At 58.6% G+C, this 17,423-nt stretch overlaps 1 protein-coding gene across 2 annotated transcripts in view; it reads left to right on the top strand.

Moving 5' to 3' along the window:
• The window catches only part of RGS10 (regulator of G protein signaling 10), a 37,757-nt gene extending 20,536 nt beyond the window's left edge, over window positions 1–17,221 (top strand). For both annotated transcript variants that reach the window (XM_028149599.2, XM_008144362.3), the window contains exons 4-5: window positions 4,485–4,628; window positions 16,549–17,221. In XM_028149599.2, the coding sequence (XP_028005400.1) occupies window positions 4,485–4,628; window positions 16,549–16,695 (291 nt within the window). In that variant the 3' untranslated portion in view covers window positions 16,696–17,221. The remainder of the gene's footprint in view (window positions 1–4,484; window positions 4,629–16,548) is intronic.
• The last annotated feature ends 202 nt before the right edge of the window (window positions 17,222–17,423 follow it).

Raw genomic sequence — 17,423 nt, 5'->3', positions numbered from 1 at the left:
TTTTTTGTTTATTTTCTCTAGACCCTCTGGTCTCTTTCTGGAGGTCACAAGCCTGAGATTATGTTTCTAAACGAAACACACCTCCGATCAGCGGGGTTGGGAGGCATTTGCTAGGGGGTTCGTATGCAGAATTTCCCTCACCCCCTCCGTCCGGTGGGCTTCTCCTCCTTGCCCTCCTTCACGCCTCTGTCTGCAGCTTCCCCCGCTCAGCTCTTTAGAGAAGAAAACTCCAGGCTGGGTGGAGGGAGAAGGGGAGAGAGAGGGGGAGATGATCACTGGGGTGCTCAGAGTTGGGGGCCTGGGCCTGGGGATCTAATGGCCTCTTCCTGCTGCCCTCCTCATCCCTTCCGTCTGGGTTACCCGCTGCCCGCGTTTGGACGTTTCTTGCTGGCAGTATCCGCCCCATCCCCCCTTGCAGGTGCTGAGGTTTGTTCTTCTCTCTGCACGGGAGCCATCCGCTGCCCCTCCACTGCCCTCCATTTCCTGAGCCCGTTCTCGGAAAGCCTCTCCCATCACTTACTTGCTATGTTCTTTGCCTCATTCTCTGTCTGAAGTCGATATTAATGAAGGTAGCGGCTTGCTCCTTCAGTTTTCTGACGTGGCCTCTCCCCTTGTCCTCCTCTGGAGAGTGGCAGGATGGAGAGGGACAGGCGGGAGAGAGGCAGGAAGTGGCCGGCAGAGTGTCCGGGAGGGAGGTGTCGGGGGATCTGGGTCCCCAGCTTCCGGGACTGGAGGCTGCAGGATCCCCTGGCGGAGGGACCACCCTGTCCTTGATGTCGCGGTGTCTGCGGACGTCCAAGGCCGCATTTCTAGAGATCAGTTGGCAGCTTGGGCGAGGGCGGGGCCGAGACCTCGGGAGAGCACGTGGTTAGGAAAGCAGTTGGCCTAGGGCAGAACTCTGGGAAACCCAGAATTTATGGGGGGCGGGGGGGGGGGCGGTGGGAGACAGAGGGACAGGAGCTGACAAAGGAGACGTGTGTGTGTGTGTGTGTGTGTGTGTGTGTGTGTGTGTGTGTGTGTGCTGGAGAATCCTGAGAGGGCGGGGGCGCGGGGCCAGGGCCCGGGGAGCGTTCCATAGGCGCATCTGAGGGACTTGGCCCCGAGGCCCTCCGGGATGCGGTGGGAGGCGGTGGGAGGCGGTGGGAGCGAGGCCCGGCTGGCCGTGCACGCTTAGCTGTTGCGGTGCTTCCATAAGAAAGCTGGGGGGCTGGGAGGCCATTAGCTATAGGAGGATGTGAGTAAAAGGAGGTGGGGTTTTATTTCCCAGAGGGAAATGTTTCGGCTCGCTTCCTGAGTGAGGGCGAGGAGCCAGACACACAAAGCCCTGCTCTTCTGGGCTTGGGGGGAAGAAGGGGGGGCAGGGGCTGTGCCTTGGCGCTCCTGGAGGGGGGACTGCTCGGCTGATGGAGGGAACTCGCTTCTCCTGTGCGCTGTGGGGGCAGAGGCTGCCTGGGCACCTGGGCTGATGCCGGGAGTCCTGGCGTGGCCCGGCAGGGTCCTTTTCCAGCACCTTCTGGGGCAGGTGCGATGCCCTCCACAGGGGGCAGGAGAGGAGAAGGGCCACCCTCCAGTCACACCCAGGGCCACAGGCCTGCGACCCCGCCAGTGGGTGGCCGTTTCAGCTCCTGTCCCCACAGAAGCCAGAAGGGGGCTCGCAGACTCTGGGACCCGCCGGGATATCCCGGGGGAGCAGGGTCCTCTTTCCGGGCGCTGCGGGGACGGCGGCCTCCCTCCCGTGACTGGCTGCGGTCGCCGCGTCAGGGTTTCCCTCCCCGGTCAGCTGCCTCCCCGGCCAGATAAGCTCAGCGCTGGCTGACGTGTGTTCGGTCCCAGACGGGGCGCCGCGGGGACCCACAGACAGGAAGGGGCTGGGGAGGTGCAGGTGGGGTGAGAGCAGGCCCCCCGAGCCTGCTTCCTCTCCTCCAGGCCCCTCCCACCCCCTCCTTTAGGCCTCAAGCTACTGATTCATTCCACGTCTTTCCAGAGCCACCCCGGTCAGCCTGGGCTCCTCTGGACACGCGTGTGTGTGTGTGTGTGTGTGTGTGTGTGTGTGTGTGTGTGTGACGAGGTGGGGGGACTATTCAAGGGGAGGGGGGCTGAAGTGGTTCCTGCCCCCAGCGCTTTGCACGGAGGCTGTTCCTCTGACCGGCTGGCACTTTTAGGAAGTATGAAATGGCAGTCGTTTCCCCAAAATGCCCGTTCCTGGGAGAAGGGGGCAGCGGGAGGGAGGCTGGCGGCTTCACGGAGTGGGGGGTGCGTCTTGGAGAGGCAAACAGCCCCGAGGTGCTGCCCGACCCGGACCTGGATCGTGGGCCCGACGTGTCCGCTGGACCAGCCACATCGATCTGAAGAGGCCCGGGTCGTGGAGCCTGGTGTGGACGAGTGGCTCGCGATGACCGTCGACCGAGGACCGACACGGCGCCCCGGGGGGCGGCCTCCGCCTGGGCCGTCTCTCTGGGGGCGGCAGGCGGCCAGGCCTCGCCTCCGCGGCCTTTTGCCCACTTGTCCTTGGCCCCAAACTAAGTGAAAGAACTGCTTTCTCCTCCTTTCAGACGCCAGGTGTGGAGCCTTCTGGTGTTTTCCATGAGGCCCAGGGTGTCACAGGCCGGGGTTTCTTTGGGGAGAAGGGCAGGTGGCCGGCCCCTCCAGCCCCTCGCGCCCCCCACAGAGCACAGCTCCGGGTCTGGCCCCCTCCCCAGGGGGAGGTGGTACCTCAGGCTTTAATGTGTGAAGACACAGCCCCCCTTCCCCCCACAGCGTGTGCTGCCCTGAGGTTGCGTACAGGCACTTTGCTTTTTCTAAGAGCGTAGAACCCTCAGGGGACGGACGCCCCGAAGGCCAGGCTCCCTTCTGCAGCCCAGCAAGGAGGCAGGCTGGGTTTCTGTTGGTTAGTTTTTAAAAATATATATTTGTATTGATTTCAGAGAGAGGAAGAAAGAGATAGAAACATCAATGATGAGAGAGAATCATTGACCCTCTGCCTCCTGCACGCCCCCCACTGGGGATCGAGTCTGAAACCTGGGCACGGGCCCTTGACCAGGAATCGAACCCTGACCTCCTGGTTCATGGGTCCACGCTCCATCACTCAGCCACGCTCGCCGCCGGGCGAGGCTGTTTGTAAGACAAAGCACTGAGGGCGAGCGTGTCCCTGCGCCAGCCAGGCTTGGCTCCCAGTGCATTAGATGCGCACCTTGCCCCAGTCGGCTTCCAGGCCTTTCAGGGGCCATGCGTTCCAGAAGGACTGCCCCCTCATTACCTGGAAACAGCACCCTGCAGGGGAGGAGGACCCACTGAGCGCCCCGGAGGGGATGATGCATCCCACAGGCATGGGGCCGAGCCGAAATGCAAGGCTTTGGAGCGTGGGTCCTAAGGCTGGCTCCCTGCGGCTCCCGGGATCACCTGGGGCGCTCTCCTGGCCACTGATTTTTTTTTTTTTTTTATTGTGGTAAAATGCTCCTAAAATTTTACCATTTTAGCCATTTTTTAGGGCTCTTGTTTTTATCATTTTAACCGTTTTAAAGTGTACAGTTCAGCCTGGCCGGTGTGGCTCAGTGGTTGAACATTGACCTATGACCCAGGAGATCATAGTTTGATTCCTGGTCAGGGCACATGCCCGGGCTGCAGGCTCAACCCCCATTGGGGGGCGTGCAGAGGCAGGCGATCAATGATTTTCTCTTATCATTAATGTTTCTATCCCTCTTTTCCTCTCCCTTCCTCTCTGAAATCAATAATAATACATTGAAAATAAAATAAAGTATATATAGTTCAGTGGCCTAAGTGCATTCATAGACATATATAGCCGTCACCACTCTCATCAAACCAACCAATTGCCTATTGAGCAGTTACTCCCCTCTCCCCTGCCCCCAGCCCTGGGAAACCCCTCATTTTCTGTCTCTATGGATCCGCTTGTTCTGGGTGTTTCAGATGAATGGAATCACACCATAGGTGGCCTTTCGTGTCTGGTTTCTTGCAGTTAGCATTATGTTTCAAGGTCACCGACGCTGTGCACGTGTCAGGACTTCATTCCTTGTTGTGCCTGAACAAGGTTCCCAGAAGTCCTTTATTTTTTTCTCCTCTTTTTAAATTAAATTAATTGGGGTGACATTGGTTAATATGACCATATAGGTTTCAGGTGTGGGTTTCTGTGTTCCAAGATCTGTAGATTGCACTGTGTGCCCACCATCCCAAGCCAGATCTTCCCCCGTCACCATATCTCAGGACCCCCTTCACCCATCCCCTCCCTCCCCTGCCTTGAGTCCTTAAGTCCTTAATTTGGAGAATTCACAGGAGTCCCTGAATGGTACCAATGTCACCACTGTGGGCCCGGATTCCTCCTGTCGTCGTTTCCAAGTGGGTAGTGGAGCCGTGTTGTGACAGGAGATGGAGCAGCAGGCAGAGCCCCCAGGCCAGGCCGGAGGGGAGAGCTGGGCTCAGGCCGGGAAGGGCTGAGCTCACCAAGAACAGGCTGTGTGTGTCTCCCGCAGATGCAGGAAAAGGCAAAGGAGATCTACATGACCTTCCTGTCCAGCAAGGCCTCGTCACAAGTCAACGTCGAGGGGCAGTCCCGGCTCAACGAGAAGATCCTGGAAGAACCGCACCCCCTGATGTTCCAGAAGCTCCAGGACCAGGTAACCTGACCTCCTTGCCTGCGCTGGGGCTTGACGCCGACGTGTCCCCCGAGCCGGGCACATGGAGGAGGGAGCCGTGGCTGGCAAAGCAGAGAGGCCTGGAATGCCAGGCTCCGGACTTAACCCACAGGCGGCTCCCCCACACCGGTGTGCTCTCGGTCTACGCACAGTGTGAACGGGCAGGGTTCTCTGTCTTCTCAACGCAGATCGGGAGGGAGGCGGGGGCTGTTGGAGGCGTCCACACTGAGGAAGCCCCCTGTGATACCCGCGGAAGGTAGGAGCAGACAGAAAATTCTAGAAAGCGAGCACAAAGACTCAAAATGCCCGGGAACCTGGGGCTGTTTTTGTGTGCAATTGTCCAAACATCATCGCCTACGTCTGGTGGCCCACTACCGTCAGCTAGTTCATAGTGAGGCCCCCGAGTTATAATGAAGTGTTACTATCGGGCAGCCTGCATGTTCCACGTAAAGCAGGAATAATTAGGTTTAAAATGGACCTAGAAGGGGTAAGTTGGTTTTCTGGAAAATTCTCCTCTGAGGAATGGCCATGGTCATGGGCAAAGGGGTGAAAGTGCACCCCAGGGGTTTTCACAGACACGGGCTTGCAGAGGCGGCTGTCCACAGCGCGCCCCGCTCTCGTGAAACGTTACACACACCTGTAGACAGTGGGCACAGGTTTCTGACTTCTCCTGGCCCTGTAAGTGAAGGCCTGACGTGGCACACAGGTGGGGGCTAGCTTTTAGCTTAACTCAGCAGTCCTCCATCTGAGCGCGCCCAGAGCCACCTGGAGGGCTTGTGAAAGCAGACGCCGGGCCCCGTCACCCGCGCGAACTGTTCCAAATGCGATGGTCCCAGGCGGGATGAGGCGCTGCCCTCCCAACAAGGTCCCAGTGATGCGGATGCTGCCCGCCCTGGGACTGCACTTTGAGGACCCCTGGTCCACTCCATGGGCCGGCCTTTTCATACGTGTGCACAGAGCCCATAACATGCATGCCCCAGCATCCATCCGATAGGAAACCAATGCACGGGTCGAAAACACAAACACGGGAGGTAGCTGGAGGGTGTTTTCCCATCGGCACAGTGGCAAGTGCACACCCCTCTGAATTCTGAATCGGATGTGGGTGTTGAAGGAACCCAGTGCGCACGGGAGACGTGCTGAGGGCCTCCTGGAGGTGGTGATGTTGAGTCAATGGAAAGGACGCCATGCAGATGGGCTTGTGGAGGGAAAGGAAGTGGAATGTATGACCCGAAGGCAATTATTCTGTGGCTCTAGCTGCACGAGGGTGTCTGCCCCACCGGGACCTCAGTCTTTTCAAGGTTTCCTGTTGTATTTCCACAAATAACAACATCTGCGATTCAGATACTGCGCCTGATGCCCTGGGCATGCTGCATCCACGGCATCGCCAGGGAGTAGGACTCCACTGTGATGAGGAAGAAGCAGGGTTCAGGGATGCTGAATGGTGTCTTGGCACAAAGTCACACCTGCTTCCCCAGGCCGCCCTCTGCCACATTCAGGGGCAGCCGGTCGCTGCTCCTCAAAGCCCAGGAGACCAGCTGGAGCAGGGGGCTGGGAAGGCCTTGTCAGGACAGGCCCCCTTCCTGGCTGCTGACCCCAAGGTAGGAACAGGGGGTGAGACGAGTTGATGCCCCTCTATGCAGTGGGAACTCCGCTCTGGGGGACCCAGCCACACCCACTAGAGTCATACGTGGGGAGCTCTGCTGGCACAGAAAGGAGGAGCACAAGGGACAGAGGAAGATCTTTCTAAGTGACAAGAGAAAAATATTTAAAAAATAACTTTTGTCTACCTCACTATAAAAGTCATACGTGCTCAACAACCACAACAAAGAACCATTATTCCATACCTGGACAGGACCCCCCAACTAGCATCGGATCGCTAGACTTCTGTCCTTCTTCCTACAAATGCATGCATGCACACATGTCACAAATACGGCACAACTCTTTTAGTTCAAGCTATCCTATATAATAAAAGCCTAGGTGGCACGACACCCTTGCGTGACGCCATCACAAGATGGCCGCCACAAGATGGCCATGCGCACAGCGGAGGTGGGGCCTGGTGGCCGCTCTGCACAGTGAGACCTGGGAGTCCCATGGCTCTGCACAGCACGGAGGAGTCCGGTCCCCGCAGAGGAGGCAGGTCGCGGCAGGGGAGGGCAGTGGTGGGTGATCAGGCTGGCAGAGGAGCAGTTAGGTGTCAATCTGGCTGGCAGGGGAGCAGTTAGGAGCGAGGGGTCCCAGATGGGAGAACGTGTAGGCCGGGTTGAGGGATATCCTCCCCCGCAACCCTTGTGCACAAATTTCGTGCACTGGGCCTCTAGTTTTACATAAAGAAAGTACTTTGAATCCACTATATATTGTTAACAAATCCTACCTTTTGTTGCCTGCCTGCCAAGGGACAGGCTAGGGCTTAAAGAAAAAAAAAAGGGAGAGAGAGAAAAGGAAGTACTTTTATACCCTGTTGTTGGAAGTCAGTCTCTGAGAGGGATGGAGAGCCCTCACTGTCTTTCGAAGGCGCACTTGGCTGACGACAAGGTGTGGGCATCTGAGCTGGTGCCACAGTGCGTCCCTCTGAAGGGCCTCTGGGTCCTGTTTTGCTTCAGAAAACTCTGCCTGTCGGGGGCCTGCTGGTACCCGTCAAAGCGTGTGCTCAGGGCGCTCTGTGGGTCTCTGCTCCCTCAAGGCCCCCACGAGAGCCCGGGCTTCCTAAGCGAGGGAGTTTGGAGCCGAGGGCAGCCGGCTGGGCACCGCAGGAAAACCAGCTCCGTGGCCGTGGCTGCGTGCTGCCCCGCTGGCTGCCGCTGTCTCGGAGCTGTCTGAGCAGGCAGCGTGGTGCCCAGGGGTCCCGGCTCCTGGTGGCCTCAGCCCCGCCCCCTTCTGTTACAGCGGGGCCGTGCTCTGCGCTCTGGAGGCGGCTGGTGGGCAGCGTGGACTTTGGGGCACAGCCGGGACCGAGAAGGATGGGAAAATCCTCCCCGAGCACCGGATGAGACAGCCCACATCCGTGCATCTCATGTAAAGCAGAGCCCCTCTCGGGGGTCCCCACTCGGGTCCTGTTTGTTCTTGGCTTACACACAGTTCTGTCAGGCTCTGGGTGTCCGTCCGCAATACATTGGAAACGCTGGTAGAGGCTGTGGGGAGACGGGCGGCAAAATCGGAAACAGCTGTGGGGCGGGGGACGGCAGAAACGTGGATATTAAACAAACCACAGCACCGCGGTCTGGAACCACCGAGCTCGGGGACCCCGGCCCACACACCGCACGGGGGGAATCCCTGGACTGCGGGGCGGTGACGTGGTCAGTGATCTTTTTTTTATTTATTTAATATTTTATTGATTGTTTACAGAGAGGAAGGGAGAGGGATAGAGAGTCAGAAACATCGATGAGAGAGAAACATCGATTTAGCTGCCTCTTGCACACCCCCTACTGGGGATGTGCCCGCAACCAAGGTACATGCCCTTGACCGGAATCGAACCTGGGACCCTTGAGTCTGCAGGCTGACACTCTATCCACTGAGCCACACCGGTTAGGGCGGTCAGTGATCTTAATGACCCCAAAGCATCAGGCAAAACTTCAACTGTGGCCAGTGCATGCTGTGAAGAACGTGTTAGACATTTTATAATAAGCACTTCATCAAAATGATGTACTTTTAAAAATTATTTTATATTTCGTTAGGTTTACTGGGGTGACGTTGGTTAATACAATTGTATAGGTTTCAAGTGTACAATTCCATAATAGATCACCTTTATGTTGCATTGTGTGTTCAGCACCCCAAGTCAGGTCTCCTTCCGTCACCATATACTAGTATTTGGCCCCTCAGACCCTTTACTATCCCCCCCCAACCCTTTTTCTCTGGTAACCACCATACTGTGGTCTGTGTCTATGCTAACTGAAGAGACGTTTATAGTTCTGTTATTTGGAAAACTCGTGTGAGTGCAGTGAGTGTTTAATATAAGTCGGCTCTGCAAACGTTTAAAAACGAAGCCCTTGGACAGCTGCGCGGTGACCTGGATTGTGCCCCACGAAAGATTTAAAACAAAGTCCTGCTCCTGCAAGCTTCCCAGCCCCGTTCACACACCTCTCTTGCTCTGAAGCCTCTGGTTTGAATGGAACAGGAAGGAGATTGGAGAGGATGGAAGGTCAAGGTCATTGCAAACGGCCACCCGAGATCATCGCTTTGTCGGGCGAAAGAGAAGGCACAGGCTTGCGGGGAGCAAGGTGCTCATTCTCCCTTAAATCCTCGGGACCCCAGGGCCTGCACGGAAGGCAGATTCTGCGTGCTGCCAGGATGCCCGCCCCGGGCTTCGGGGTTGGTGCTAGGTCAGCTCTGGGGAAGGCGCATTCTGACTGCTGCCAGGATGCCCGCCCCGGGCTTCGGGGTTGGTGCTAGGTCAGCTCTGGGGAAGGCGGGGCAGAGGTGCCTTCTCCACGGAAAAGGAAGCCTCAGCCTCTGATGCGTAAAAAGAAAATTAAAAACACGATTAGAAAGACTTCGGGGAGATGTGAGCGCCGGCCACATCCTGGGCAGGGGAAGGGCCGTGCACCCGGTGGCCCCTTTCAGCAGCCGTTTCTGTGAATTTCCCTGGAACCCAGCCGTCCAGACGTGAGCAGGAAGGGTTGGACCTGCTGGTGAGGACCCGGAGCTGGGGGAGGGGCTGCCATGCCTCGGGGTGGAGGGGTGGGGTGGGAGTGGGGGTATGGGGTGGGGGGTCCTCTCCCACCCTCTGCTTCTCTAAGTCTGCGTGGCGGCTGGAGCTGGGGATTCTGGCATCCTCCATCTGGGGGTGCCAGCTGACATTCACTCCCCAAGGTCCAGTCCGGCCCAGAAGCCGCGTTTTCCGACGTGCAGAGCCAGAAAGGGCAGCTCGTGGGGTTTCGTTCAAATGCAAGGAACGCGGGCGCCCCACGCCTACCACAGCTGTGCGCCTTCGGAGGGGTGGGCGGGAAGGACAGTATCTCGAAGACTTGGAGATTTTGGGTTTTTTTTAAACTTTGAAATGGTGTTTAGGGGAAGAAGAGGGAGGTAAGCATCAGAATAGCATTGAACTCTCCTCCTCGTGGCAAAAAGCAAACACAAAACACCTTTGCCTGTGCCCTGGGAATGTCCTTTGGGCTTTGGATTGGAGTATTATGGGCTCCGGACAAGTGAACAAATTGTCCCCCCCCCCACCCCCCCCCCCTCCTACCGCAGGATCCACGGGCCGGTGAGGGGATTCTGCCCCAGGAGGGGTCTCTCTCCACCCACATGCAGCCTCTTTCTGGAGTTCTGGTCCCCCCACACCTAGCCGTCTCCGGTGAGCCTGCCTGGGAGCGGGAGAACTGTCCAGAGCCACCATGGCTTCCGGACAGGCCTGGCCGGAGCTGTTTTGCCTTCTCACCTGCTCTCTGCCAGCTGCCCCCAGACCTTCTCCCGGAGGCACCCCAACCCACTTCAGAAGAGGGGGAGGCGGTCTTCCACTCACGGCTGGAGGGCCGGCAGGAGAGGGGCTTTCTTTGCACGTTCTGTCTATCCGTGTGCATTTGAAGCACGTCTGTCGTCTGGGTGTGGCGGTGGGGGTGGGGTGGGGGGAGGGAATCCGGAGATGGGGGTGCTTGCCGCCTCCTTTCAGCAATTCTTTTTGTTGTTGTTAATCCTCACCCGAGGATATTTTTCCATTGACTTTTAGGGAGCGTGGAAGAGAGAGGGAAAGTCAGAGAGAAACATCGATGTGAGAGAAACACATCCATTGGTTGCCTCCTGCACGAGCCCTGACCAAGGCCCAGGCCAGGGAGGAGCCTGCAACCCAGGTACCTGGCCCTTGACCAGAATTGAACCCGGGACCCTTTGGTCCGCAGACTGACGCTCTATCCGCTGAGCCAGACTGGCTAGGGCCGTTCAGCCATTTTTTTAACATAAAAACTAAACTCAGTCCTTGCAGCCGATATGAAGTCCCATTAATAAAACGTGCACGCACAGACTGATTGTCCCTCCCTGTGCCCAGTGTCCTTGTCTGCTGAGCAGCGGTAGGAGATTTATTAGCTTGAAATGTGCTTACTTGGGACAGCGCTGAAATCTTCTCCGAGGGGCCTTCAGGGCTGGGAAAGCTCGCGCTCTGCGTGGATGCGGAGGGTTCAGGGAGGGAGCCCCCGTCGGCAGCAGCAGATCCGGGGCACTCTCAAGTTGGGGCGCCCACAGAAAGACAGATCCCAGCCAGTCCCCACTGGGAGGGGTCCGGGGAGGGCGGGGCGCCCTGGCGGTGCAATGACCCTGTGCTGTGGGGCCTGTGCATAGCTGCACGTGGGCAGAAGGCTCCCACCTCCAGCGGCCTGCAGGATTGCATCCCCAGGCAACCACGCCACACAGTTTACAGTCTGGGCATGCGGCTCACAGATGTGGGGCTGCCAGAACCCGAAACCTGCTGAGCCACAGCTGTCTTGGGGGAAAAAAAAAAAGAGGTTCGGAATGCAATTCAGCTGCCAACTTGCGTTTTCTGCCTCATCGGCTGCCTGTGTCTGGGCAGGACTGACTGCTCCCTCGCTCTGCCGGCCGCCCTGCCCACCTGGAGCCTCACCCCCGTCCCAGATGTGGTGCCACCGTTTTCTCTGCCCCACAGACAACCTGAGGCGTGTTGGTCAGGCGATGGTCCCAGCCCAGCCCCAGGGAGGCCAGTTCTCCCCATCAGAGTGTCCTGGTTTTATAGAACCTTCTAGAGGCCTGAGGACGATCTCATTTTCTGTGCTCACTTAGGAGTGAGGGGAAATCAATAATTCAGTTTCCAAGGGCTGTCATAACAAATTGTCACAAACTGAGTTGCTTAAAACAGAAATTTATTCTCGCAGTTCATGAAGCCAGAAGTACGAAATCAAGTTGTCAGGTCTGCACTCCTTCGAAAGTCTCTAGGGAAAACTCCTTTAAAAAAAAAATATATATATATATGTTTTTATTTATTTTTATTTTTATTTTAATTTTTATTGATTTCAGAGAGGAAGGGAGAGGGGGAGAGAGAGAGAGAGAGAAACATCAATGATGAGAGAGAATCATTGAATTGGCTGCCTCCTGCACGCCCCCTACTGGGGATCGAGCCCGCAACCTGTGCCTGTGCCCTGACTGGGAAACGAACCGGGACCTCCTGGTTCACAGGTCGATGCTCAACCACTGAGCACACCAGCCGGGCGGGAAGTCTTCCCTCTGTGTGTGTCTGTGTCCTCTCCTAAGGACGCCACCCCAAATCCACGATGTCATCTCGACATCCTCAACTAAGCCTGTTTCCAAGCAAGGTCGCATTCTGAAGTTCCAGGTGGACATGAATTTGGGGGGGGGGGGGCACTGTTTAATCCACGACACTGACCTTTGAAGATATTTATTCCCTTGGTACACAAACTCCCTTTTTAAAAAAGTTATTTTTCCACTTCAGTTTGCATTCCGTGTTCTTTTACATTAGTTTCAGGTGTACAGCAGTGGTCAGACTATCATGTGCCTGACAAAGTATTCACGAGCACTCTGAAGGAGCGTATTTGGGGCCGCTGTTTTTATTTTTCGTGCATTGTAAACATGTAGTGTCTAGTTGTTGAACGTTCACATCTACTTTTCCATGCTAAACTCTCTACAGACTTCGCTTTTAAAGACTGCCTGTTGGTCTGCCATGTCGGGGGCGGGGGGCGGGGAGGGGACAGTGCAGCCTAGTGGTTAGGATGGTGGCCTCCAGGGCTGGACTGCCAGTGTTGCATCCACTGGTCTCTTGCTCACTGTTGTGGGATGAATTATGCTCCCCTCGCCCCTCCCCCCCCCCGTTCATATGTTGAAGTCCTAAGCCCGGGTACCTCAGAATGTGCCCGTGTTTGGAGCGAGGGTCTAATGAGGAGGTTATTTAAGGTTAAACGAGGTCATCGGGGGTGGGCTCCAACCCGTGCAACTGGTCACCTGGTGCCCTTACGAGTAGAGGAGATTAGGACGGACACACACTGAGGAGAGGCCCTGTGCAGACACCGGCCGGGGGGGGGGGGGGGGGAGAGGAGAGACAGCCATCTACAAGCCAGAGAGAGAGGCCTCAGAAGAACCCACCCAGCCGACACCTTGACCTTGGACTTGCAGCCTCCAGGACTGTGAGGAAAGACTTCCCTGTTGTTTAACACCTCCCCCCCCCCCGCCCCCGTCTGTGGGACTTGTTACGGCCGCCCAAGCCGATGAGGACACCAGCCACTGGGCAAAGCATCGAACCGCTCAGGCCCCGTTCCTTCCTCTGTGCGATCGGGGTTCCCACGGGGTTTGGTGAGGTCACATGAGCATCAGGTGCTGCCTGGTGCCCGGCTGGGAGGCGCTCTCGGCGCGTCGGCACGACCCGAGTCACTTCGCCAGCCTCGGTGGGTGTTGGTGTCTGTCCGTTCGCCGGGTGGATATGTACGGGCCGCGCTCACGGCCCTCTGCCCTGGGGTCAAAAGGCTGTGGGCCGCAGCCGGCTACACTTTCCTGGGAGAGACCTTCGGTGCGTTCTCTCTCCTCTGAGCCGTCTTTGCTGAGCACCACCCTCCATGGACCTGTGCTCCGAGGCCGGGGCCAGGAGGGCCTGTGGCAGTGCCACGCAAGGCCCTGTGCAGAGATGCCAGGCAGCTCACGGCCTCAGAAAATGCGGCCATTGGGGATGACATCTCTTCCTTTTCACATCTGTCCGGCCTCATGGCTGTACCTGCCCCCCAGTGACCGCAGCGCCAGGAGCTACGCCAGGAGGAGGCCAGGGTCCTGGAGTGGAAGCCCCAGCCCGTGGGACTTCCCGGGCATTCACCCCTGCCCACGGCGGTGTGGCCCTTATTCCAGAGCTCCCGGCCCCCTGCACGGCAGCTTGCTGAGGGAGCCTGGGTCTCTTGGGCTCTCCTGGAGGCGGAAGGTCTCCCAGCCACTGAGCAGCGCCTGAGCCCTCCCCTCCGCTGAAGCCGCCCCCTCGCCCGCCCTCCCGCCTCCCCGGCCCTGGGTGCCTCCAGCCCCTGCCTTCTCTCTGCTCCTCTTTGAAGTGTGAGCCTCGGAGCCACTGCAGGCAAACAGGATGCGCCGCTCCCACGCGCACAGACTTCAGACGGACGCTGGTCGGAACCGCTTCCTGCTGGCAGTGGGGGGGTCCCATCGGCCGCGGACCTGGTGTGGGAGGGGGCGCAGGGCTGGGTGCCGGGAGGGGTCTCGGGGAGCGGGCTTCCTGAGTCACTCCCCGAGCACCCGGTTCAGACGTGGAACTAGGTGGGCATCTCAAAGTTCCCGTGGGGCTCTCGGGCCTGAAGGGCTGGGCCAGGCAGGTGGTCGGGGGCGGTAACGTCTGCTTGGCTCGTCCGTGGGAGGCCACGGAGTGATCACTCCTCATCCCCTGTCTTCCCCCTGGTGTGATTTTAGTATTTTCTGGGAATTATTATTTTAAACATATTTTTATTGATTTCAGAGAGGAAGGGAGAGGGGGAGAGAGATAGAAACATCCATGATGAGAAAGAATCATTGATTGGCTGCCTCCTGCCCGCCCCCTACTGGGGATCAAGCCCACAACCTGGGCATGTGCCCTTGACCGGAATCGAACCTGGGACCCTTCAGTTCCCAGGCCAACCCTCTATCCACTGAGCCAAACTGGCTAGGCATTATTATTATTATTCTTTTTTGGGGGGGGCATTATTTTTTTTTAATGAATACTTTCTCTAAACCTCAGCAAGTGGGTCTAGGATGACAAGATTGCTACACAACAGGTTTGAGGGGGGGAGCAGGGGACGGGGCTTAGGGAGGCGTGACCTTTTGGAGCCGCTGGAGACATGGACAGCCGGGAAGGATGCTCAGGGAAGGGGGGGCAGTGATTTAAGAGTCGAAAGAAAACCCAAAGTCCTAAGTCTTCCCGGGTGGGATGGCTTTGCTGATAGCACACGGTTTAGGCCCGTGGTCGGCAAACTGCGGCTCGCGAGCCACAGGCGGCTCTTTGGCCCCTTGAGTGTGGCTCTTCCACAAAATACCACGGCCTGGGCGAGTCTATTTTGAAGAAGTGGCGTTAGAAGAAGTTTAAGTTTAAGAAATGTGGCTCTCCAAAGAAATTTCCATCGTTGTGCTGTTGATATTTGGCTCTGTGGACTAATGAGTTTGCCGACCACTGGCTTAGGCAGACCCCCTGTGGTTGAAGCGGGGCGGGGGGTGTGTGTGAAGGGGGGAATGAAGGTGCAAAGGTCGAAGGTTCCAGGCCTCCCGTCCCCAGCAGACCCCAGCCGACCTTTAATTACAAAACAGCTCGTGTGCCTGGAGGGAAAGGGCAGATGGCAAAGGTGTCAGGGTGTCACCACCGCTTGGCAACCCCGCCTGGCAGCGAGCGACGTTCTGGACCCGCTGGAACTCTCCGTCTAGTGAGCCCATGGCAGTGCGGCGGGGGGGGGGGGGGGAGGCCGCGGGTGGGAGGTGAAGGCCGCGGTGGGAGGTGAAGGCCGCGGGTGGGAGGTGAAGGCCGCGGGTGGGCGGGTGAAGGCCGCGGGTGGGCGGGTGAAGGCCGCGGGTGGGCGGGTGAAGGCCGCGGGTGGGAGGTGAAGGCTGCGGTGGGAGGTGAAGGCCGCAGTGGGAGGTGAAGGCCGCGGGTGGGCGGGTGGAGGCCGTGGGTGGGAGGTGAAGGCCGCGGGTGGGCGGGTGAAGGCCGCGGTGGGAGGGTGGAGGCCGCGGTGGGAGGGTGAAGGCCGCGGTGGGAGGGTGAAGGCTGCGGTGGGCGGTGAAGGCCGCGGTGGGAGGGTGGAGGCCGCGGGTGGGAGGTGAAGGCTGCGGTGGGCGGTGAAGGCCGCGGTGGGAGGGTGGAGGCCGCGGTGGCAGGTGAAGGCCGCGGTGGGAGGGTGGAGGCCGCGGGTGGGCGGTGAAGGCCGCGGTGGGAGGGTGGAGGCCGCGGTGGGAGGTGAAGGCCGCGGGTGGGCGGGGGGAGGCCGCGGGTGGGCGGGTGAAGGCCGCGGTGGGAGGTGAAGGCCGCGGGTGGGCGGGTGGAGGCCGTGGGTGGGAGGTGAAGGCCGCGGGTGGATTTGCCGCCTGCAGGACGCCCTGAAGGTGCAGTCAGAAGGTCTGAGAGAGATGAAGGGAGAGATTTCTCAAAAGAGACTGTGCCCCCCGACAGCAGAAAACGCTTTCCTTTTTTGCTTCTCCCCTCCCTCCCTCTCTTGAAGGGCAAGGCAGGAGGGTGGGAGTGGGCAGAGGGGGTTCTGGGAATAGGGACCGCGGCTAAGAAGAGAGGGGACACCTCTTCTGGGACCTGCGGTGTGGCCCCATCGGGGTGCTCTCGCACCTGCCCAGCACACCGAGAGTCACGGCGTCCCGGGGACCTGCTCCCGGGCCCGCGAGGGTGCTTGCCCCGTGCAGCCTCCCGCCGGCCCCTCCGTCGGGCCTGTCCTGAAGCCCCCCTCCCCCCGTAGGCTGTGCCCTGCTCCTCTGCCCGGACCGAAGGAGCCCCTGCTGCTTCCTGGCACGAGGAGGGGTTTGTCTGAGTTCTTAGATGCCAGGCTTCTGCGCCTCGTACGAGGTTGGCATCAGCTGATGTGACAGCGCCCTGCACCCCAGCCCCGTCTCTGCAGGGACAGTTCCTGTTCCTCCGTCTCGTTCCTGGGGAAACGCGTCCCTGTGTCATTTTCCCACACAGAGCGGAGCTTCCTGGAGGGCCTCTCGCCACGAGGCTGTGAATCAGGGCTGCGTGCACCTCGACTTCCGTGGAAAACAGAGAGGGGCTTGTTCATGTGACACCCCCCCGCCCCCCCCAAGCCGTTCTGTTCCGCTGAGGTTGTTTCACGACGACCAGGCACGGCCAGCCCGCGGCCGGCGGGAGCTGCCTGCGTGTGTCTCGCCCGGAGCTGCGTTCCCGGGCGCGTGAGCGGTGTTTAATAGACGTTTGCTGGGTGAGTCACGGCCTGGCCCGCCTCAGCCTTCAGCCGTCTTTCTCCTCTCCCCTCAGATCTTCAACCTCATGAAGTACGACAGCTACAGCCGCTTCTTGAAGTCTGACTTGTTTCTAAAGCACAAGCGGACCGAGGAAGAGGAGGAGGAGCCGCCCGACACCCAGACGGCGGCCAAAAGAGCGTCGAGAACTTATAACACATGAGCCTCCCCCCCCCCTGGCCCTCCCCCCCCAGCGGTCGGCACTGGCAGCTCCCCGTCGCCAAGGGTCTCACTCAGGACCAGGCAGGGTGTAGAATTGCTTTGTTATCTGCAAGGACTGAAGTGTACCAAGCCCGTCGGTGGCATCTGTGTATTGTATTAACTGCTTGGCCAGTACGTCTTGCATGATGGCTCGTCTTACGTAGAAAACACACACACGTTGCTTTGAGGTTTAAGTTCACAAACGCACAGTGGTGGACGGAGTCCTTAAACACTGGACACTGAGCATTTCACAGCTTGATTAAACGTCATGCGAGGCCGCCAGGTGACCCGTCGAGCCACCTCTGACCTTTCGAGTCTTTGCCCTGCCTCTGGGGGAGGGGCCCTCCCTGTCCACAGGTCCCGGGAGTGGACCTCACAGACTCAGGCCACGGGGGGTGCTGTCTGTCCGGCGCCTTTTGGGTTAAATGCTTCTCTCAGGCGAGCTCAGTGCTAGGAAAAGGAACCCTTCCTCCCCCCGTCCCCCCACAGCCCCTGCAGGGTTTGGGGAGCTGTGTGTGAGCATCACCAGAGGGCTTTTTTCTTGTGCCCAGGTCTGTCCTGGCTTCGCCCACAGTCTGTGACATTTCATGCAACACAGATAAATAGTTCATCCTGACAGAAGTAAGATCTCAAGGAAGAAAGACGAACGGGAAGTCGCTCCGGGTCCCCACGGCAATGGGGGGTGGCGTT

The sequence above is a fragment of the Eptesicus fuscus genome, chromosome 17 (genome assembly GCF_027574615.1).
Source record: "Eptesicus fuscus isolate TK198812 chromosome 17, DD_ASM_mEF_20220401, whole genome shotgun sequence".
Classification (NCBI taxonomy): domain Eukaryota; kingdom Metazoa; phylum Chordata; class Mammalia; order Chiroptera; family Vespertilionidae; genus Eptesicus; species Eptesicus fuscus.
The sequence above is the reverse complement of the archived record's forward strand: the minus strand, read 5'-3'. Positions and strand labels throughout refer to the sequence as shown.